Raw genomic sequence first — 25,028 nt, 5'->3', positions numbered from 1 at the left:
AGGTCTCCTTAAAAAACTATTATTTGAAAAGTTGTTTTCTGAAAGACACACTTTTGCCATCCTTGAGGAACTGTTGTTTGAAAAAGACACTTTTGTCAACTTAGCTGAAATGTCCACGGCAAGGGAACCACCCTCTGGATCCAAGTGTTTCTCCTTGGAAAATACTATTTCTGGACGTTTTGGCCAAATATAGGTCACAAACATTTTCCTTACAATTTTAGGTGTTCCTTTTCAGTGTTAGGGTCAGATTAGTATGTTTTGGACACAAGGACAGTTTATTTAATTTTGACCCAGACTGATCTTTAGTTTTAGTTTCCTATGCAGGGAAACTCTCTTTAGCATAGGGACAGAGAGGCCTTTATCGAACCCTTTTATTTTAATAAAGATGTCTGATAATGAAAATATTACAACTTTGTGTCCATCTATCATTTCTGACCCCTCACATAGGCCAAACTCCTCTTTTGTGTAGAGGTACAAAATCTTATCATTAACAAAATATGTTTTATTTTTGGGCCCATGGAACCTTTTTTAAATAACTTAGCCAGATTAAGTAATAGGCATTTGATATTTGGCAACAAAAATTGTCTAGCACAGTCATTTTAATTAGATGTATATATATATTAGATGTGAATGGCAATGTGAGCTACCTTTCTAAATACAAATCAATTGCATTCTGTAGCAAATCTGGGTTTCCGATCGCCATTCCTCTACTATTCCATTGTGAACTCCATTAAAATGTTTTAATTGATTTTCCACTTTTGCAAAGGATCAAATATTTTGTATTGAGAGGTTTTGTTTCCTTGAGGTATTCATTATTTTCGATATCTCCCAGTTAACCTTGTATTCAGATATCCCTCCGAACCCCTCAATATTTGTCATCATGGCAGGGATGGATTTGTCCAGTCCTCCTACAGACACTGCCATCTTTTCTGTGTATGTTAGCGTTTGACATTCTTTTATTCCAAGGTGATATCCCTTGAATGTTTGGTTCCCCTTAGAGCAATGAGAAGTACCTCAATTGAGATTTGAACTTTTAAAGGGGATATTGAACAACCTTGCTAGATTTTACAATAATGTCTACACTAAATAAGCAATAAGCCCCGAGCAGGGGGGGGGGCAGTATTGTTTCAAGTAATGCCACAGGCCCCAATTTTTCAGGCCAAGCGAAGCGAGGGCCTTAACGCAGACCTGAGGCATTACCTGAAGTGGTAATGCCCCCCCGGTGAGGGGTTTATTGCTATTAGTACTCCAGCCCATAAGACCGGAGTACTAACAGTCTCTTTTTCAGATGAGAGACGCTGTGTAGTCCCCTCTTCCTTTCCTTGGAGGGCATTGAAAAAAGGCAAAAAAATCAAAACTAAGAAAATGGCCGCCACGGGAAAAGAAGAAGGGACTATACGTAGTCCCTTCTACCTTTCCATGGCAGCCACTAACGAAAGGAACCCCGGGGCCACAGCGGTGAGCGGAGCCTTGTTGGGCAGGTAAGGGCCAGGCGAGGGCCAATCAGATCATTTGAAACAATCTGATTGTCCCTCACTGGGTACTAATAGGCCATTATCTATTACTCATGCAGTAGAGCCTTTGTATATTGCCTTTACTTCCACTCTAAAATGTACAATCAAATTTCATGGGCTTCTGCATTGTGTTCCAATAGTTCCCATTGACATTGTAAAATGCTTTCTCTGCATCTAAAGTGATCGCTGCCACTTCTTTGTTTCTTCCAGCTGCAAATGTCTTCACATTTGCTGGGCATCGGTTGTTATCAAGTTCTCATGAATGTTATGTTGTGTCATATAAGATGATGCTAAATAACCAAGATGGCACAGGTTTTTTTCCTCTGGCTCGCTAACTGGCCTTGGCCGCTACGTCAGAGGGTGGTGAACACTGTGATCAAACTGCAAATGAATGTCAGTGGCATAGGTCAGTCCCCACTCAATCCTGGCCAAAACTGCCTTCATTGCTATGCAATGTCATCAGTCCCTCAGTTGCCCAGGAAGCACTGCAGTCTTCTGTTCCTCCTACTCAATGACCTGAAGGATTCTACGTCATCAGTTTTATCTTTGTGATGGAAGACATCTTAGGCCCCTTATAGTTCAACATATTTTCCCTTGGGTGCCTAGGTTTGGCACTGTGAACAGGCCTACTTAGTCCAGGTTGCAGGTGTAGCACTACACATCAGATGCTCCTTTATGGTGTTCCAGAATGGGTAAATGGTGGTAGCTCGTCGTTCTCAGCTTCCTCCACTGCACATCTACTATAGGAGTCCAGCCGTATGGATCCCCAGGAGTCAGCATAGCCTACCCCATGGGGGGCTTTCAAATTATGGATCCCCCTCTTAAGACCTCAGTTTTCTTTGTCCCTTCTGTTATCTTCTCCTTTTTCACTAATGGCTTCTCTATCCTTACTGCAATTCCCACTGGCCGAGTCCATTCTTCCAGCTCACCAGGGGGAATGAAGCACTGTACGAAGCACCTCAGAGTCTGTGGCGCCCCTAATGTGGGCCACCCCATTGAAAGACATTTACGGGCTGCAGCTATTAGACACTCCAAGCAACCATTTATTAACATACAATTCTCATAATAAAAGGTAAACATTAAAAACATAAACGGGTATATGTGCCTAGTCCAGAGATGGTATATTGTAGCACTGACAGTCCAGGGCTTAACTGAGCCAGGGATTACACTGTTCCCCCTTTTTTTGGATTATCCTCAGCCTCAAAGGCATAACATGAAAACAGGTGGGCAGGGGTGGCCTATTTGATGTATTTGTTGCCCCAGACCAACCGTCACATGTCAGTATTGGCTCCAGTCTAGCCCAGGTCTTCATGCTCTGGCCCACCACCTGGCCTTTGCTACTACGTCAGGGGTGACCCACCTACACATGAAAGATGTTAATGGTATGGGGTGGTCCCCACTGAATCCCTTCCTACGTCGCCCTCCAATGCTACACATTAGCAACGCTTGCTCAGTTGCCCAGAGAGCAGTCCTCCTACTCAGTGACCTGCAGAGATCTGTTCATTAGCATGATCTTTGTGTTGGCAGCCATCCTGATTCAGGTGGGCACAAATATCTGCCCTTTTCCCCCACACAATAGATACAGTGCCCCACCAGACCCTCCTCCATGCCATTCCCTAATGTGGGGGTTACTCTCAGCGTTCTCCCCTTCAGGCATGTCATTCGGGGCCTGTGTCTGGCCCTATAGGTCCTCAGGGGTCGGCATACGCTGGCCCATGTGGGCTTGCTTGTGGAATCAGTCCTTGCCTTGGGATCTTAGCTTCAATCTTCTCTTTTTCCACCAATGGCTTCTCTTTCACACCATTGTCCCTAGCTGAGTCCATTCTTCCCTCCGAATAGGAGGGATTGAAGCATTGTACAAAGGGACTGAGATCCTGTGGCTTTCCTGCTGCAAGGCAGCCCAGGTCAGGGATGAAACCATTTATTAGCATACATTTCACACATTAAAGGATAAACATTACAAAATAAATGGGGTAGATGTGTCTAGTCTAGAGATGGTATATGTTAACCCCAACAATGCAGAGCTTAACTGAGTTAGGGGCTACACAAGCAGAAAGGTATTTAGGGCTTCAATTGTTTTACTTCCTTGACTTTAAGAGCATCATATTGTTAAACACCAATGTATATTTAGACACTCAATTAAAGTGAACTGTGATTTCAGAAATAACATTTGTTATTGCTTACTTTTAATGGTTTATCTTCTGTCATTTTCACAACCAGTAACTCTCCCCATGTATTTCATTTTCAACTTTTTTAATCTGTTAATTTTACATCACTTACTTACAATTTTGAGAACTGCCGTGCCTCTGTGAAACAGACAGTGCCATAAGAGAAGGGAAGGAAGTGTGTTCCTTCCTTATTTTTTGTTTCTCCCTCTGTAATGTGTAATCTCTGTTGTGCCCTCACATCAAGGTCGAACTTTTTTTAAACTTAATAGCTTATGTACTTTAGCCTCTTTTCTAAACACTCCAGTTCTTTTATTAGTTACTAGTGAAAGAGCCCGTGTACACAGGCCAAAGTGCAGGTTTCCAGTGACTTTACTTTATTTCTGATGCCAGAACTGTGGCCAGAGCTTCCCCCTGATATCCGTGCCTTGCAGCTGTGGAGAGAACTGAGGTATGCACTGTTTGCTCCTGAAGCAACACCCCTAGCATCTAGGCCGCCTATTCTGAGGCCCACACATGCTAATGTAGCAGCTTGTTTATTGTGCTTTTAGCACTCTGGGGTTCATAGTGTGGATGGCACAGTGAGACACTTTATTTGGTGTTTCTTTGTCATGTAGAGTAGGCCAGAGTTTGCAGTAGGACCACTATGTATTCTGAGGCAACAGCTCCATCTAGTGGTGACAACAGGCAAATCTATGCAAATTTGCATTGTCTCTCTACATCCTATGGAAACAGCTCCCTCTAGCGGTCACAACAGGTGAAGCTATGCATCCGACAAACATAGGGGGACAAACATACATCTGGCCTTTTATTATATTGTTAGATTAGATGTCTAACTCTGTAGTTTTCAAAGTTAGATGGCATCATTCCTAGATCTTCCTAAAGTAAGCTTCCATCTTCTGCCAGAGCACTTCCAGCAGTATAGACAGGGTCCTGGTGACAATCAACTGTTCTATGATGCAGAAAAGGTATAGCATGGAAATACCATATAATAGTGCTAGTCATTTTATTGTAGCTTGTGCACATTGTGCATATCTGCAAGTTGCTGCTTGGTACATTGATGTTATTTTTTTCAATTTGTGTGCTTTTGTCCATTGTTGTTTGTGACGAATCACATGATTCTGTCACTTCTCCACAGGAGGTAGCCTTTCCCTGTGAAGCTAGGGAGGTAAGCCTGCTCTACAATACCCTCCCTAGGGGTAAAGCCGAGCGGGACCTCACTGGGAGAGACTCCCCCCTTGAAGACATGGAGTCCTGTTCTTATGGGGAACTGCAAGAGCCATATATCCATAACCCATCTTAAAACACATCTACTGAAGGAAGACATGAAAACAATCAGAATTTGATATTGTCATTCAAATTCTGAAATGGTACCAATGAAGGAAAACTTGAGTTATAATGAGATAAAGAAAACCAGAGGAATAATAAAGATCACAAGTCAAACAGAAAGGAAGGACTTCAACGCTGTGCTGTTGAAGTACCACAACAGCGTAATAAAAAAAGGAGGTGGAGACCTAGAGAGAGATCTCCTGCAAGTTTCAAACTGGCTCACCGAAGTACACCAAAGGAAAGTTGGACGTGCAGCGTCCGATGTGGTTCGGAAGTCCAGGTATAGCTGTGGATGCCTGTCAACAAGAGGAGAAGAGAAGCAAAACACTGAGGGGGACACAAGGCGTCCCTACCTTGAAGGATGATTAAACTGTGGTGTGACCACCAATCCCTTTCAGCTCTGGAGCTATGCCTGTTCAGTTCCCCTGCATGCCATGAACCGCAACCAGGTGCCAAACGGCCTGCTACCCACCTGCTTGTCTTGCACAACTGTCCTGGGGGTGATTTTCTCAGGGTTTTCTCCTCCCTCTCACAAGTGTACTCTCTGGACTCAATGATGGGACAGCAAACACCTCTCACAAAAGGCATATTTCCCCATCGATGAAATGTTTTTTTTCCCCTGCCTTTTTCATCAACTGTACCGAAGGATCGTCCAGGGAGAAATAGAGATGTTTGTGGTGATCCTCCCTGTACAGCATGGGGCATCACATCATAGAGAAGGTGGTTTATGCTGCCCCCAGAGTTTTCAGTCTCCCTCTATGGGCAACAAACAGATGTACTTGTCTATGTATACCAGACCTAGCACCGATACTAGTCAATTTGTAAAGGTTTCTTCAGACTACAAGCACATAACCAATGCTTGATCCATAAATCAGTGTCTATGTCAAGCCACTGTTTCATCATTAACTTATTAGTTGAATATGCATGGAAATATTACATGTAATGGATGATACATGTTTAACAGATTCATTCTCTGGAATGAGGGAAACCATTTTGGACATTACACCACAAAAATGCAAATTAGCCAGAAGCAGGGCTTTGGTATGTAAAGTGTTCATTTGAATGTACAATGTGACAAGATGGCACATTCAGTGATGAAAGTGGGACCAAATAGTGGGAAATACGAATCACTCTCAGGAAAAAATGTAAATAACCCCTGAATATTTGCCCTGGTTGCAAATATGGCCTACACTGTAACAGTTTGGAACAAAGGAAAGTTGGTACGAGAGATAGAGAAGCAAGTGATTTCTTTTGGAATCTACATTCTGCATGCTGCTTGGCCACAAATAAAGGTGTTTCCATCACATTCCTTGCGTGTCCTCTTAAACCTTTGATACATACATTGAAAGTACATCTCAAACTTCCGAAATCAACACTTCCTTTTCTCCTCTACTTCTCTCTCTCGCTTCCTTGCTAAGTTACCTATCTACTCTGCCGACTGGTGGCTGGTACCCACTGAGTCTCACTGGGTACCTGCTCCCCCATGAACAGTCCTCCTTGCACAGCCCCCTGCCCTACCACACAATTAAGGGCTGTAACTATCCCCCCTACAGCCCCCTGCTTCCTTGCACTTCCAGCGCTGCGCTGCCCTGGCTGCACATACTCAGAGCTATACTGCCCTGATCGCAATTAGTCCCCACCCTCTTTTCATGCACTTCCCCAATCCCATCTCCCAGCACTTTTCCTTGTCGCTCTTGCATGATCTAAATGTCAAAAGGCCTGGTAAAATCGTTTGTATTGTCTACCCTCTGTCCTTCCTCCCTAGTTTTGTCGAGCCTAGAAACACTTGTGTACTGGCATATCAAAGTAGTCAGCGCTCCATTTCCTTCCCGCCAAACTATTGCATGAACACAATCACCACACATATTTGAATATTTATTTGCATGTATTTCACTTTTGTGAATAATGTGTATTTTGTGCGTAGGAAAATTACATGACTGAGAGCCAAAATGTGTTTGCGGTCGCATTAGAGAATTGTGATTTGGCCCCTTTGTGTTGGTCAAATAACACATTTCACTACTTACAACACACGCTGCACTGGCATTAAAGGGAGGACACTTACAGAAAAATGACTGGCTGCAATCAGAAATTCAGTGGAATCCAGTCAAACACTAGAATAGCTCATATAGTTTTGATGACCCGAAACAGACATTTGCATTATTTGTGTACTGAACGATCATCATTACATTTCTATATCACACATGTGTAGATTTCTGTGCTCACCTCATTTAAACACAAGCTGTGCATGTTCTATGCATGCATTTAATTGAAGGAATAAGTTACTTACCCCTAATTCCGGTTTGTCCTGCATTGGTATCTTTCATAGATTCACATGCTGTGAACATTCCCTGTCATCAGGCAGGGAATCCTCCGTAACATAGAGCAGTTTAAACTTAAACTGAAAACTTAGAGTCACTTTTATGCTCTATTATAGTCATTTTGGGTCATACTGTCCATGGCAAATAGGAACACCTCCCTTAAACTCCTCCCCTGTCGGCCATCTTCAGATTTGCCAAGCACACTTGAGTGGCAGTAAGAACCAAAAGACGAGTGTGTAGGGTTTGCTCCGCTTGAGACGTCGGTGTGCCAAAGAATATGGGCAAAAGCACCTGCTGATTGAGGTGGAAAGAGGATGGCACTTTTTGCATAAAGGTTGGGCTAGTACGTAGAATATCCTTTTCCTTGTGAAACGTTAAGTAGGCGGCTTGGATGAAAATGCCTGGCTCTCACCCACTCCTTAGGCCGATGTAATGGCCACCAAGAAGGCAGAAGGCAGTTTTCCAGGAATGGTGTAGAATGGATGCTTGTTGCATAGGCGCGAAGGGTGGCCTCATGAGCCTTGCGAGTAGCACATTCAGCTCCCACACCGGAGCAGGGCAATGGACATTTGGAAAAGATCAGAACAGCCCAGGCAAGAACTCCTTCACCAGCCGATGCGACCACAGGGATCACACCCATGCAGAGCGGTTGTACCTGGAGATCGCTGCCAGGTGCACCTTAATGGAAGAATGCATCAAGCCAGACTGGGCTAGCGACAACAGATAAGGCAACAGGTCTTCCGGCTGAAGGGTTTGAGGTTGCAGTTGATGGTCCTGTACCACAAATGAAAACGCTTCCACTTGTTTTTGTAGCATTTCAAGGTGGACGGAGCTCTTGCTCTGGCTAGGACCTCCTGACAATCTTGTAGAAGGGACAGAGCCCTGAATTCTAAGAACACAGGAGCCAGGCCATCACATTGAGAGAGGCCAGGTCGTGGTGCAGCACCGCCCCCTGATTCCTGGACAGGAGCGATTGGTGTTGGCGCAGCTTGATCGGCGCCACTGACGAGAGGGCAAGGGGGGTCAAAGTACCAAACCTGTCTCAGCCATGCAGAGGCCACTAATATCAGTTTGCACCGATACAGTTGGAAGGTGTGTAGGACTCGAGGCACCAGAGGAATCAGGGACAATGTATACAGAAATGTCCCCTCCCATGGAAACGCAAAGACGTCCCCCAGGCTCTCTGGATGGGGGAATCAGCTGGCAAAGGTTTTACAGTGACTGTTGTCGTAGGTGGCAAAAAGGTACATTTTCGCAGTGCCCCACATCTGAAACAACAGGACGAAGCTGATCGTCGTGCAGCTCCCACTCGTGACAAGAGTGCAACTTCCTGCTGAGTGTTCTTAATCCCCAGTAGATGAAGGGGAATGGGATGTGAAAATAGGCGTCCTTGAGGTCGAGGAACAACAAGAAATCTCCTTGTTGCAGTTGGGACAACACCTGTTGTAGTGTGACCAATGCTGTACGTTTGTGCCTTGAGGAACTTGTTGAGCACTCTTTGGTCTAGTATGGAGGTCCACCCCCCTGGCTTGCTGTGTGATGTATTCCTTACCAGGAAGTAGCAGGAGTAGACGCCCATGCCCACTTCGTCCTTTAGAACCTTCTCCACTGCGTCCCTTATTTGTAGAGTTTGCACTTCCTGTAACAAAAAGTGTAGCAACTTTTCTGGTTCGTGTACGGGAGGAATGTTGTGGCCCTGCTGGAGAAGAGATAGCACCCATGTGTTTGCCCTTTCTTCGATGAATCTTGACAGTCCTCCCACTAGGGTACTGGAGCGGGAGGACCTGGCCCTGGGCTTGTCATGTCTGTTTGCCAGACTGGCCCCTAGATTGGGAGGAGACATTGTGCCATTGCAAACCCCTTTAGGAATGGGACTTCTTTGTGTACTGGTCCCCTGATTAGTACAGGGTCTTGTAAGAGGAGGAAGACTGGTACGTGGAGGGGTTATCCTGCAAAGTCCTGCTATAGCGCCCTTTGCCAGAATGAAAGGACTTGTGCTTTTGCTGTAGCGTGCTCAAGGAGTGAGCTGTTTCTGTGTCCATTTTGATCGACTGCAGGGCCTCAGCCACTTTTTGTTCCAAAAAGGGCAGATCTGTCAAAGGGCATATCAACGACTCTGGACTGGACTTCGGGCCCAAAGTCTGTGGTCTTTAGCCAACCCTGCCTGCATAGAACTGCTCCATTCCCTATCTTGTGAAACCCAGTATCAGCAATGTCCACTGAGACCGTAATGGCATGGTCTGACGCCACTTCACCTTCATGGAAGAGGTCAAAGCCTTTGGTTTCTTGTTTTCAGGCTTCCGGAAGAAACTCTATTGCAGGGGACCCATTTTGTACCATAGTACACAATCATAGCGTGCTAGTACGGCCATTGCATTTGCTGCCTTGATAGTCATGGCTGCGTTGGTAATTACCTTCTTGCTGAAGGCGTTGAGGCATTTGCCTTCCTTGTCCGGTGGGACAGAGCAGGAGGATGAAGAGTTAGCCGATCCTTTCCTGGAAGCAGCAGAGACAAGCGAGTCTGGCGTAGGTTGGGTGCGAGGCAGGCAGCAGCACTCTCTGGTGCTCTGTACTTTTGCCAATCCAGTCCTTTTTAGCCAGGGCAGTAGCAGGATGTGTCAAGAGGGCCAGGCCATCTTCCAAGGTGTCTTCTAACAGCGGGATGGAAATTTCAAATTTTCTGCGCTGCTCTCTGTGCTGATACAGAGCACTTTCCGTTCACTGCTCCTCTGGTGCAAGGTTGAACATTTTGTCCGCTGTGGACATGAGTGCGTGAAAGTCCCACACCTCATCAGGGGAAGAGTTCCCAAGCGGAATCTCATGTGGTTCATCACCGCCGGTCAAGTGGCACAGCGAGTAGAGCGCTCGCTTTGACCTCCGTGCAGAGTCTGCTAACGCAGGTTCCAATCCCGACATGGCCAAACTCAGCCTTTCATCCTTCCGAGGTCTATAAATGAGCACCACACCCCGTGGGTAATAATAAGCAGCGCTCAGATACCTGAAGGTTCGTAGCACTATATAAGTGCCAAATTATTATTTATTATTATTACCTGTGACGAAATCATCAAATTCGACAGTGTGCGACAAATGCGTGTCAACCACATCCTCCAACTGGTCAGGATCAGTGTTAGTCCGAGTGTCTGACAGCTACTGTGGTACAGGTAGGTATTCAACTCTCCTGGTGGGGCAAGGGATGTCATCTACCACCTTGGATCACCACGGGACATCTGCATGAGGACACCTATAAGGCATCATGATCGGGACTGGTGCAGGCACCGTTGCTGTGACGTTGTCACCAGCGTAGTCAAGTTAGATAAAATGTCCAGTGAAATATTTCTTTGAGGATGCAGTTTTGGAGCCGGCAATCACATCACAGGCAAACTGTCCTGTGCCTGGGATGAATGCAGAGGAGGTAAAGATGGTAATTTGATCAGGCTTGCTTCACTGGGAACTGTATTGCCTTCTGGGAGACGATGAAGTGTGTGATGGCGACGAAGGTGGTGACATGATCGTGTCCTCCTCTGGCTCCTCTACACCCTCTCATAGGGAAGGGCTTGGATCCGATACAATAGCACCTCCTGGTAATACGGCCACCCCAAGGTTTGGGTATGTAGCCTGTGGATAAGCTGATAAAGCAGACAATGTGCTGGCATGGGTGTCATCAACATTGGTCACAACGGCAGTGGTAACCACCCGATACAAAGGTGCACTTTTTCCCATCGATAAGGTCATCGTGGGGTCGTCGATGAGGCTGTCGCCGCTGTGGTCGTAGATACCGTTTTTGATGATGTATAAGTCAAGGTCGTGGACGTCGACAGCACCGTTGACATACTTCTAGTCATGGCTGATGGCGGCTTCTCGATGATGACTCCTGACCATAACGTGCGGTAAAAAAATCAGAAGATGGCCAACAGGGGAGGGGTTTAAGGGTGGTCTTCCTATTGGCTGTGGGCAGAATTACCCAAAATGACTGTAATAGAGCATTAAAGTAACTAAACGTTTTCAGTTTTAGTTTAAACTGCTCTATGATGCCGAGGATTCCCAGCCTGACGACAGGGAATATTAACAGCATGTGAATTTATGAAAGATCCAAGGCTGGAGAAAACTGGATTACTCAATCAATGTGCTGTATCTTGGTGGGCTGGTACTTGCTATACCCAACTAGGAAAAGTTTGAACATTTCTTTCACCAGATAAGGAGTGTCTTGCGGTCAAATGAACATCATACCTTTGCATCCTTTTCAGAAAATCTACCAATATTTCGCTGGTTTTCTGCCATGTCACCTCCTATCGTGAGAGATCGGGGTGGCTTCCCAGCCACACCCTCCTCCAAAAGCGGAGTGAAAGCATGGGGGTCACGGAAATATACCTTCAGTCCATGCTTCTGTGGATAGAAGAGAGGAATGAAAAGATACACGAATTACTTAATATTTTGGAAGAATACATTACTGATTAAAGAATTAAAAAATCTTCAAAGATACAAATAACTTTGATGGGTGACCACATGCAAGAGAATTATGTTACATTCCTTCAAGCAGCATGCTCAGACATTTTACATGATTTTCACTAAAGAGAACACACAGATTATTGTATCTGGTAGTACCAAAGATAAATTATTTACAACAATGCTAACAACGTAAAATATCTGGCTCTTTGTGAAGTGTTGAAAAAACTATTATTTTAGGCAGATGGTACAGAATAAGAATTGAAGATCGAAAATGATTACTATTGTGAATGTGCTCAGTGCTTTGTTTCCATTGACATAGCTGTGGATAAGGGTCAGCGTCCCTTTGGAGCTAGAGTCACTCCTCATAAAAGTACACATATACATCACAAAAGATTTTAAACATGTCCAGATCTTCTTTAAGGCCCAATGAGACCATTTATAGGTTTTCATGGGTTGTTCAATCGTTTATCCAGTCTTCAATCTTCAGGAGCAATGTCATCAATGACATTTGTGATGTCAACTTTCATGTCCTGGGTGTTAGTCTTAGCAATGCACGTAGGTGGCGCGAGTTATGGTTGCTTAGTTTACCATAATTAGCGAACGTCAAGTGTTTTTCGGTTTTACTGTGAACCATAACGTCCCTTTAACAAAGTTTTTTTTACTGAATATACATATATATATATATTTGGCAGTGAACAAAAACACATGTGATATCATCAGTGATGTAATCAATGACCTTTGTGATGCCACCTTTCATGTCCTGGGTGTTAGTGTTAGCAGTGCACAGTGGTGCGGGCAGGTATGGTTGCTTAGCCTACCATAACTGGCGATATGCTGTGGTGGTTGCGGCCAGGAGGTAGAGTCTTGGGTGCAAGGCCAAAGGCCATGCACCGCAGAACAAAGTTATAAGCACTAAAGTTATAAGGCAACATGGATTTTATATAGTGCAGTGTTTGTGGGCAGGATGTAGAGTTTTGGGTGCATGGCTGCAGGCCGTAGGCCGTACGGCATACTCCTAAAACTCTAGGTCCTGGCCAGAACCACCACATCATATTACAGCATTGCACACACCCGTACACACCCGTAGCCTTCGGCCATGCACCCAAGACTCTACGTCCTGGCCACAACCACCACAGCATATCGCACCCATTCTCGCTTGTAACTTCACTACGTATAAATGTGGTATTGACTCTAGACTCTAGGCCCTCCCCACAACCACCTGATTGATGTTTAATACTACGGGTGTATCTATATCTGTGATATGCTGCAGTGGTTGTGGCCAGAGGCTAGAGTCTTGGGTGTAAGGCCATATGTATGTGAATGCATGGGTGTCCAGTATATCAACCACATAGTGGCTTATAACTGCAGTGCTTATAACTGTGTTTTCGGGTGCATGGCCTTCGGCCATGCAGCCAAGACTGTACATACTGTCCACAACTACCACAGCATATTGCACCCATAGTGCCTTATACATTCTCTACGTACAAATTTGATCTTCTGTACATGGCCTTTGGCCATGCATCCAAGCCTCTAGGCCCTCCCCACAAACACCTGATCAATATGCAAGACTATGGGTGTAGGTATAGCTGTGATATGCTGCGGTGGTTGTGGCCAGGGCCTAGCGTCTTGGGAGTATGGCCTACGGCCTACGGCCATGCACCCAAGACTCTAGGCCCTGACCACAACCACCACAGCATATCACACCCATGGCGGTGTATAAATTAGCAGCACACTCATACAAACAAAAATAGTAACTACAGCATGCACTCAATTGTAATGTTCGCTAACACCACACGTGTCCTTAGAACAGTTTGAAGTTGCCTGCGCACAGCACAGACTGAAGTACTATCCTTATGAGACTCCTCATTTTCACTACTTACAAACATCCTGGAAAAGGCGGGCATGGCGAATACATCATTAACAGCTGCCACCTAAACAAGTACAGTATTTCACCCATCTCTTACTCCTATGTAAACAGCAACTTCACCATAACTAGACAGCCACTAACGTGGCTGTGTAATATGCTGCAGTGGTTGTGGGCAGACCCTAGAGGTTTGGATGTATGTCCATAGATATTTGAATGTATGGGTGTACAGTGGCTTTTAACTCCACTGCTTATAAGGTCGTTCTTGGGGTCATGGCCCTCGGCCATGCCCCCAAGACTGTACACCCTCCCCAGAACCATCTGGCTGCTAAGCAATACTACGGGTGTGTGCAATGCTGTAATATGATGTGGTGGTTCTGGCCAGGACCTAGAGTTTTAGGAGTATGATGTATTGCCTACAGCCTGCAGCCATGCACCCAAAACTCTACATCCTGCCCACAAACACTGCACTATATAAAATCCATGTTGCCTTATAACTTTAGTGCTTATAACTTTGTTCTGGGGTGCATGGCCTTCAGCCATGCACCGAAGACTCTACGTCCTGGCCGCAACCACCACAGCATATCGCACCCATTGTGGCTTGTAACTTCAATGGCCTTCGTCCATGCACCCAAGACTCTAAATCCTGGCCACAACCACCACAGCATATCGCACCCATTCTCGCTTGTAACTTCACTACGTATAAATATGGTCTTGGGTACAGGGCCTTCGGCCATGCACCCAAGACTCTAGGCCCTACCCACAACCACCTGATTGATGTTTAATACTACGGGTGTATCTATAGCTGTGCTATGCTGCAGTGGTTGTGGCCAGATGCTAGAGTCTTGGGTGTAAGACCATATATATGTGAATGCATGGATGTCCAGTATATCAAACCCATAGTGACGTATAACGGCAGTGCTTATAACTGTGTTTTCTGGTGCATGGCCTTCAGCCATGCAGCCAAGACTCTACATACTGTTGACAACTACTGCAGCATATTGCACCCATAGTGCCTTATACATTCTGTACGTACAAATTTGATCTTGTATACATGGCCTTTGGCCATGCATCCAAGACTCTAGGCCCTCCCCACAAACACCTGATCAATATGCGAGACTACGGGTGTAGGTATAGCTGTGATATGCTGCGGTGGTTGTGACCAGGGCCTAGCGTTTTGGGAGTATGGCTTTCGGCCTACGGCCTACGGCCATGCACCTAAGACTCTAGGCCCTTACCACAACCACCGCAGCATATCACACCCATGGTGGTGTATAAATTAGTAGCACACTCATACAAACAAAAATAGTAACTGCAGCATGTACTCAATTGTAATATTCACTAACACCACGCATGCCCTTAGAACAGTTTGAAGTTGCCTGCGCACAGCACGGACGAAGTACTATCCTTATGAGAGCATTCATTTTCAGTACTTAGAAACATTCTGGACAAGGCTGGCATGGCGAATATATCATTAACACCTGCTGCCCAAACAAGTACAGTATTTCACCCATCTCTTACTCTCTGAACGTCCCCAAGCACTGTACAGAGAGACCAAAACAGTTTCCGAAACAGCATTTTGCCTCTGGTGGCGACCACGCTGTCGTCGGATCCAAGATGACGGGTGCATCCACACATTCTGATGCACATCACGGCTCGCTGCAGCCAATCGGCGAAGACGTTGCATGTCCACGGTCATGACGCCACCCCCTGGCCAATCGGTATCTTGTCCGTGGAGCGAACAGGGAAGTGTGACCACGCAGCGGACATAGATATCACTAATTTTTTTAGACATATTTTTTGGTCATTTTAAAGGAAACTACTGGACGGATTGTCACCAAATTTACAAAAGCATGCTTTCGGGACCAAGCCCCTGCCGCAAATTTGGTGAAAATCCGTCCAATGGTTTGACCTGTAGGCGTGCGCAAAGTTTTTCCCCCATTCAGTCTATGGGAAAAAAAGACATTTTGGGACCCCCCCATAACTTTTGCCCCCCTGCACCAAACATCACCAAACTTTGCAAAAAAATTCAGTGGCCCATATACTTTTTTTTGCAAAGTTTGGTGACGAATCGCCCAGGGGCAGCAGAGTTATAGGCCGCCCAAAAAGTGCTCTTCCTATGTAAACAGCAACATAACCATAACTACACAGCCACTAATGTGGCTGTGTAATTACATGGACGCAGTAGCGTCCATGTAGTTATGGTTAAGTTGGTGTTTCCATAGGAAGAGCATTTTGTGGGTGGCTTATAACTTCGCTCCCTCTGGACGAATCCTCACCAAACTTTGCAAAGAAAGTATATGGCCCACTCTGAATATTCTTGGAAAGTTTGGAGAGGTCTGGTCCAGGGGGGGCAAAGTTATAGGTAGGTCCCAAAACTTTTGTTTTTTCCCATAGACATAATGGGAAAAAACTTTGCGCGCGCCTACAGCCCAAACCGCTAGATGGATTTACACCAAATTTGCGGCAGGAGCGGGGGCTTGGTCCTGAAAGCGTGATTTTGCAAATTTGGTGTAAATCCGTGCAGTCGTTTTTTAAAAAATGACCAAAATGTAAGGCAAAAAAATGAGTGATATCTCCGTTCGCTCTGCGGACGGACTTCCCGGTTCGCTCCACGGACAGTGCCCTGTTTGACCGAGCGGCTTGCGCGATGTCCACGGACATCCGACGTGTTTGCTGATTGGACGACGTGGGGCGTGGGGCGTGGAGTGCGTCAGATTTTAGTGGCGCCCGACATCTTGCATTCGCGGACGACCGCGAACAGCGAGGTGAAACTTGGTTTAAAAATTATATTTAGTGGAGTGTGTTGGTATGTAAGAGTGTTTGGGGAGGGTGGGAGAGTATGAGATAGGTGCAATGTTGTATTTTTTTATGTGCTAGATGCTTTAGTTCTGTTCGATTTGTCTGCGGACAACACGGCTGTTCTGAAATGTTCGTAAATAAACAGAATGGATTCGGTGTCAAGTTGAAAGTGTTCTAAGAACACTCGTGGGGTCCTGGAATGTTCGCAGGGGGTGTCCTGAAGACGTTGTCTGTATTGTTCGTTGGCAAGATGAAAGTGTTCTAAAAACACTCGCGGTGTCCTGAAATCTTCGTACATATAAAAAAATGGGGGTGTCCAGAGGACGCTGTCCGTATCGTCCTCTGGCAAAACTTTGTTAACGGGACGTTATGGTTAAGTTGCGCTACTAAAAACCTATGAAATTCAGTAAAAAAACTTTGTTAAAGGGACGTTAGGGTTAAGTTGCGCTACTAAAAACCTATGACATTCAGTGAAAAAACTTTGTTAAAGGGACATTATGGTTCCAAGTAAAACCGAAAAACACTTGAAATTCGCCAGTTATGGTAAACTAAGCAACCATAACTCGCGCCACCACCGTGCACTGCTAAGACTAACACCCACGACATCAACGATGACATCACAAATGTCATTGATGACATCACTGATGACATCACATGTCTGGCTCACTCTTTTTTCTTTTGCTGACATATCTAGGCCACATGGTTTTCTCTCACAAACAGTCAGAAACTAAAAATTGTATTTTATTTGAAGACTTATCCTACAAGTAGGTTCTTATAGTAATTCCCTTAGAGTCCAGTCACATCATATGAAACATATACATAGGGGAAGACACAAGCTTTAAAAACAGCAATCCTTTTTGTGCATAAAGATAATCAATAGATTTATCTGCACTTTCTGATAGTCCTGTTGTTTTTTTATGGCTGTACTTTCCCTGTATATGGTCATATTTGTATACATTGTACTCACACTACTTTCCTTAGGGTCCAATCACATCAAGTGATGCATATACATAGGGTACATAACAGCTTTGAAACATAGCAATCATTTATTTGCATGAAAATAATCAGTTAGGTTATGAATTGTTTGTGCTACTACTTGTGCTTTTTTGCTAACTTCACTTTCCCTGTATATACCCATATTGGTATGTGTTCTTGTCTCTTTGTGTTTTGTCTATAGTAATGCAATTATGTAATACATGGGTTTTATTAGCTACTTATTACATATTTCACAGTACACAAAAATCTATTAAGAAAACGATTATCATTTCATTATTCAACATATTAACATTACGAATATTATACCTTCATCTTGTACGCTGCACACAATGCTATGTTTCTTCATTAGTAGGTTAGTATACTAGATAGAACCCCATAATAGAATGCTATTTATATCAATGCATCGTTCAATGCACTAATTAGGGTATGATATTTACTCCAATGATCCTTGACACTTTTTTTCGCAACATTATAATAAGAATCCCTTGTACACATATTTCATGAAAAGTACATACACATGTGATGCCATCAGTGATGTCATCAATGACATTTGTGATGTCATCTTTGATGTCGTGGGTGTTAGTCTTAGCAGTGCACGGTGGTGGCGCGAGTTATGGTTGCTTAGCTTACCATAACTGGCGAATTTCAAGGGTTTTTCGGTTTTACTTGGACCCATAATGTCCCTTTAACAAAGTTTTTTCACTGAATATATATATATATATATAGAAATTTTATATTTTTTCATTATTATTGTTTAGTTATTAATGTTATTCTATGTTTTCTATTCAGTGAAATTACTGGATAGCAAATAATTTGTCATTTAAATGTGTGAAATTTGATAGGTGAGTAGCACTGCCTGAAAACAATTCTGTGTTGGGTATAATGTGATGGGAGATCAGGATTCTTTTTTGTAGATACGTATTCTTATCTGAACATTAGCAAATGCCTTTCAGGGAGAGTCCCCATGACTAGGAAATATTAAGTTTCACAGTATGCATTGCCATGATTGTTGCACAACTTCAAGAAATTACCCACAAGGATGATTTACCCTCCAGACATTAGACCATACAGATAGGCAGGTATCATTATACTCCTATAGTCTCACTACGCAATGGAGCACAGTGGTATCCTAAAATTGTTCCCTTAGCATAATTTCACTTCATTGAGGGCGGTGCATGAGTATGCAGAATGCACTCCTCTCATGGCATCTCTCTAAGACTCAAAGGATCATAGTGGTACAAAGGGACCATCTTCTCCCTGAATGCAAGTTGACTCGGGTAATTACAGGAGCATCATTTTATTTATTAATGTATTAATCAAGTTTTGTAAATAGCGGGTGATGCCCAGAGGGTCATCATAGCGCTGTTCAAAGGGAAAAGTGACATGTTACAGAAAGGAAGCAATCAGTGAAGGAGATATTACAGTTTGCATGTATGATGTAGATTTTATTACATCTTCGAAGCTAAAAAGAATATGACCTTAAAGCAATACCAAATGTTATGGCTAAGGTTTGGTGGAAACATGTTCTGATTTCATCCACTCAGACACACTGATGAGAGTGGGTAAAATGTAACGAGACAAGCAGAAAGAGTAGAGAGGTGGTGCAGAAGAGGTGGATTAATACATACAAATGTGAGGATTGGTGAATGAATGAGAGTGAGGGGGATGTTTGAATTAATGATTATGAGGATAGATGGATGAATAAGGACATGCTACTGGAGATAGGAATACAATATTCTGAAGATGGTTGACTACTAGATGAAGGGCATTTGATTGTGTGGCGATGTATGGATGGATAATAAACAGTGGTAGACACCAATGTGAATGAAAACACATATGCCTTAATAATATGTCATTGCTGCCTCCTTTTGTGTGTCTAGCGTTGTGATTTGCTGAAAGGTGAACATTCTGCGGGTGCCTTAGTTGGAACTGGTTCAGTTGCTGTCATTTAATGGAATGCGTCCCAGAGAGGGACTCACTCAGTGCTTTTAGCAGGGGATTTGCATCCAATCTATGATCTTCCCTGCCTTTTACAGCTGCCACCATTGATTTGCCATGAATTCATAGCAACACGCTTCACATTATCATTGTAATGACTTTACCTATGGAATATTTTTACTTTTCTAGTGATTAGTTTTACGGAGAAATGTCCCTAATATAATGGCCCCACCACAACAATCTCACATGCACTGAAGTCCAGTTAAAAACAAGCAATGACAAACCCAATAGTTTTGGTTTGAGGTATTAGATACGCATTTGCTAGGTACATAATTAATTATTATAATTGTTCTTTCATAATGTGCTTAAAACCAGATATTGGTTTCTAAGCGCAGGATCGGGATTCGAACCTGTGTTGCACTGCCTTGTCTTGCTTTCAAGACAAATGCGTTGCCCCTGACCTATCCCCCCTCAAAAAAGCCCAGGTAATCATTCTATTTATCAGCGGTTGCGATCTCATGGTCATTATGCCAGTGTTTAGCACATGCCTACACAATAGCCCAAACTGTTTCCTACGCCAATGCTTGCTTCTCTAGCAATCGACAATGTTGAGAAGTTTGCCCCTGTGAAGAATTGGAGGAATCCATGAGGGAGGGCTGCAAGGCCACAGCCTTGTTAGGATGCCAGAAATCAAACAGGATTCAAGCCATCCTTGCCAGCCAGATGGACTGTTGCTCTCCATCCTAAGCCTGAGAAACCCAGCCTTAAAGCATTACCCATACCTTAAGTGATCGAAGATCCTGAGAACCTGACCCAAACTGGGTGGGAAAGTTAGGAGGGCAAAGTGGACATCAAACTAGACAACAATATGCTCTCAAACACCTTTAAAGTAACAGGTGGATAGCAAACAGAACATCGTCAGAGAACTAAAAGAAACATGGCATTGTTTTGTCAGGCACCACACCCACAATGGGAGGACGTGTACACGTATTGCAAAGTGGAAGAGCAAGGGCGCCTCTTTCACTAATCTTGAGCGAGAAGTAGAAACCACAAAACGGTAAAAAGAACATTTGGGGTCACTTCATCACCGCTCTTCTGACTGGTGAGTTGCCAGCACCCTACCTGGTTTGGGCCCAGATGGAGACACCAGATAAGATGATCTTAAAAATGGGATCCTGAAGAGGCTAGGCAACTAGAGCATTATCACCAATGGCTATGAGACCCATAGCTACAACCTATGCAAACTCCATGGCAGCTGTTCTATAGGATTCAAAGTGCAATAAATAAGTGAATATAGGGCTTGATGCCAGAAGAATTAAAGGAAATCCTTACATTAGAGCAGTTCTGAAACTCGCTGAGCCATACCTCCAATGCACAAAATGACAGGCACACTGTCCTTGACAACAGAAGCAGGCTATCCAGTGTTGGAGGGTGTAGCTGTTGTACTGTGCAGGTTGTCCGAATAGCCACCCAACAAAAGTGGGCATATCAGTCATACCATATCCATGCTGTAGTCATTGTCAGGATGGGAGCCAGCACATGACCCAAAAAAACTGGTGGGCCACCCATTTACAGGCTTCAAGCTCTTCCAGAACTTGGAAGTATGGGGACATTGGCCAGCTCCAGGAAATCAGCCAGATGTCCCAGTAAGTATCTCAAAGCACATAGTCAATATGCCCAGAAGGAGCTATTGAATGGCCCATAGTGAAATGTTTACCCTCTGGTAAGATGGACCGTATTGCCGGCATGTGCATGCATGTGTCCCAGAAGAACCATAAGAAGAGCCAATATAGACAAGTTACTTCTCCCCCAGGCAGCTACGAGCCATTTAGGAGTAGAGGTGAAAAGCAGAGGACTCAGTAGGAAATTTGGAGAAGTTTCCCCAAGAAGCTGGAGGTGAGGACCAATATGTCAAAATAGATCTGGATAGGGAAGCAGTACTTTGCTGCTGAGCTCCAGAAGTTGTGAAATGGGTATTCCAGCAGCTCTGGTCCTACCGAAACAACCTTTGGTCAAACCTGCTTGTTCCTAAAACCTGCATCCACTGGGATCAGGTGATCTACCCTAAAGCACACATAGATCTCAAATGGAAGGAGAAAGTGTCCTGATGGAAGCAGCATTGATACATCACCTACCAGAAAAATTACCCTCTGCACTTACGTTCTTTCCTGCAATGGATTGACCAGGCCAGGAGAGAAGGACAAGCTACTATGCTGGTGGCCAAGAAGTAGGACCTGGACTGAAAAACACTAAGAGTGGGCAGTGTTGACTAGTCAGAAACATGTGGGCAGGATATCTGGAAATAGCCCAGGGCTTTCCTGGAATCCTCACCAAAAAATATTGATCGGTACTGCAAACAGAGGCAAACGGAAACACTCAGGACTATTTCATAGAGGCTCAGGTTTGAAGGGGAAGAATCACAGAAGGGGAGAAGTAAGTATGTGATGAACATCTCTACTTCATGCTAGAGGTTGGGACCGGGGTGATCTTAGGTGTTGGGGACCGCCACTGGTTCAGGCCACTAAGGAAGAATACAGGAGATGTCTGAGGCATTCCTCCCATTCTTGGCTCTCTGTAAGACCAGAACCCTAACTGGACGTCACCAAAACTGCCTGGAGCATAGCAATATAGCGATATGGAATCAGGGAATGGGAATGGAAAACAAGCCTCTTGTGGTTCCGGCAAGACAAGCATCGAAGAGACAAGTGGTTAAATCACAGAGACCTGGCTCATGGAGAAACAAAAGATGTTGTATTTGTAATTATATTTATTTGAAGAAAAGATAATTTTGAAAAGAATAGATGGGTACAGGGTAACTCGGGAGGTAGGGAGGGAAGGGTTCATTGTGGATGAACAGAAAACCAGTAATAGTGGTGGGTGGTGGTAAAGATAGAGTGAAAAAAATAGAAAAGACATTACATTGCAATCAGTACAACATAGTTTATACAGTATGGCCAGTAGTATTACTGATATAAGAGTAGGATGTGCATGAGTGGTGGGGAGACAGGGTTGGGAGTGTATGAGAAATGGGAATAGGGGATGCAGGAATGGGAGGAGGGTATTAGGGAAGGGACAGCTAACTCCTGAGAGAGGTAGTGATTTTTTAGAGGCACCTTAAAACCTCTGTCTGTGGGGATGGGTTTGATGTCCGCTGGTAGAGAGTTCAAGAGGTGTGGAGTAATTACGGAGACAGAGCAAAAGCATGAGGTAGCACAAGAGAGTCATGGAGTAATGAGAGATAGAGGAACAGAGGTAGGGTGGTGCAAGACCATGAATGGATTTAAGTACAAGAAGATGACATTCAAAAAGGGAGTGGCTATGCATAGATGGCCATTCCAATTGTAGTCGCTGGCTGACGGTGTGAGCAGGTCTGGGAAGAAGGAAGATGGTGTGAATAGCAAAGTTGATGACCTGTTCCAAAGGGATGAAGGAGTAGAGGGGAGGCCCACTCCTGGGCTGGAGCAGTAGATTAGGTGAATAAAATCAAGGGTAGCTATAAGCATCTTCACAGAAAGGAAGGACAAATGAGGTAGGAATTTGCAGATGTTCAGGCTACCTGGCAGCTGTGGCAGTGGATGTGATGAACTTCTAAAAATAAAGGATCTTGTCAAAGAGGACCCCTAGGTTGCAAGCTAGTAGGTGGGCTGGGCTAAGCGTGTTGGAAGAAATGATAGGGAAGACAGAAGGGTGTGGCCCTGGGAGGCTGGGAGATAGAGGACTTTTGTCTTTGGTGTGTTCAAAATGAGAGAACGAAGTGCCATCCATTGACATGTAGCTGTCAGAATTGGTGATTTTAGAGGAGAGATTCAGGGAGAAGAAAATTAATGGGGAAAAGGTGTTGTCAGTGAAGCAAAACTAAGAGAAATAAAAAAAGAATAGGGGAGAGGGGTTAAGGATAGACCCTTGAAACACACCAACGGGAATAGGAGTGTCCAATGATTTCGCCCAATTCTATGGTCTGGTGAACAAGCGACCAGACAGGTAGAATGCAATTCAGTTAATGGTAAAACCCAGAAAGTCAAGGTGGGCACTAATGGAGAGAAGAGTTCAAAAAGTATTAGGATCTGGAGTAGTGGGCAGAGGTGAAGAAGTTAGGGACATGAGTAAGAGCGGTGTCCATGGAGTGACAGCTGCAAAAGGCCAGACTGCAGAGGGTCATTAATCTGATGGATTCCCAGATATGAGGTGATTCAGTTCAAGACCATACACTCAAATATTTTGGAATAGTGGGGAGAACAGAGACAGAGCAGTAGTCAGCTGGATTGTTAGGATCAGATGTAGATGTTTTAGGAGATTAATCACAATGGCTACTTTGTCGAAAGTTTGGAGGACAATCCCAGAAGATCTGGAGACATTAAAGAGAGAAGATTAATGAGTGGGGGATAAGGGGACAAGCACCTTCAGAATTTGTGCTGTAAAGGTTTGAAGAGGTGCAAGAAGGGTCAGCCAACCTGAGGATAGGAATCAAAACAGTTAGGAAGGTAGGCAGGAAATCAGAAAGGAGTGAAGGGAAAGGTTGGGAGAATAATATGTAGAAAGAGAGAGGACACAGGAGAGCGAGAGGAAAGTGGGTAGGTTGTTCTGAATCTGAGATATTTTAAGGGAGAAAAAACAGGCAAAGTCATCTGCCAAGAGAGAGGAGGAAAAGGAGAGTGGGCAGGGAGATCAAGGCTTGGCCTGGTGGGCTCTGACTATCTTGCAGACAGGGGAAAAGAGAGATGCAGAGGTATAGTATAAGGATTTGGCCTAGCCAAGTGCAGAGGAGAGTGTGAGGAATGACTCTTTGAACAGGCTAAGGGGGGGTAGGAGAGTGTGATTGCTACCATTGCCGAAGGTGTACTTGTACGTTGCACCTAGGTTTTTGAATGTCTGGGGAGATTCAAGGTTTGAGATGGGATTGAGAGACAAAGAAGGATAGAACAGAATGTATTTTCTCAAAAGGGATTCAGCTGAGTGTTTTGGAGAAAGGCTGTGGCTGCAGTGTCAATTTGAAATCCTGAACTACACTGTGCTGTTCCAGTGTCTTTCAACCACCATCATCATTGTCAACTCGAGAAGGAGGAGGACTCTGTAACAAAATCCTCACTCCACGAGGAGCGTGCAGAGTGAGCTTAGTGTTTTGGAGAAAGGCTGTGGATGCCGTGTCAATTTTGAATCCTGAACTACACTGTGCTGTTCCTGAGTCTTTCTACCACCTTCATTATTGTCAACTTAAGAAGGAGGACTCTGTAACAAAAACCTCACTCCACGCGAAGCACGCAGAGTGAGCTGAGTGTTTTGGAGTTTGGGCGTGAAGGCGCAGACGGATGACTCCTGATCTCCTTTGGTGCTCTGCAACAACGAGCCAGTTCTGACCGGTAAACTTACACTTGTGTGATAATTTGTCCACTATTTATTGGAACTACCATGACTGCCACTGCATATTTACAGTACATAAACAAGTCAACATTTCTGTAAAAGGATTGTAGCAGATTCCTGTCTCTTTATTGAGTCCGTCGCAGTTGGACACACAACGAAGCATCGAGCTACCACCGTTGCTGCAGCACATGCATCTAAGTGTGCTGTGGTTATGCATAAAACAAATATTCCGTCCTCTGACTCTCCCTTCCTTACGTCTACCTCAGAAGAAGTGGAAAATAACCATACTATGTTACGG

General features: G+C 44.4%; 1 protein-coding gene across 1 annotated transcript in view; it reads right to left on the bottom strand.

Moving 5' to 3' along the window:
• PYROXD2 (pyridine nucleotide-disulphide oxidoreductase domain 2) overlaps positions 1–25,028 on the bottom strand; it is a 984,036-nt gene that overhangs the window by 765,512 nt on the left and 193,496 nt on the right. The window contains exon 5 of the mRNA XM_069611541.1: positions 11,554–11,709. Coding sequence (XP_069467642.1) covers positions 11,554–11,709 — 156 coding nt within the window. The remainder of the gene's footprint in view (positions 1–11,553; positions 11,710–25,028) is intronic.

This window comes from Ambystoma mexicanum, chromosome 8 (genome assembly GCF_040938575.1).
Source record: "Ambystoma mexicanum isolate Mex_15411 chromosome 8, UKY_AmexF1_1, whole genome shotgun sequence".
In the NCBI taxonomy this organism is placed as follows: domain Eukaryota; kingdom Metazoa; phylum Chordata; class Amphibia; order Caudata; family Ambystomatidae; genus Ambystoma; species Ambystoma mexicanum.
Note: the sequence above shows the minus strand (reverse complement) of the source record. Positions and strands in the feature narration are given on the sequence as shown.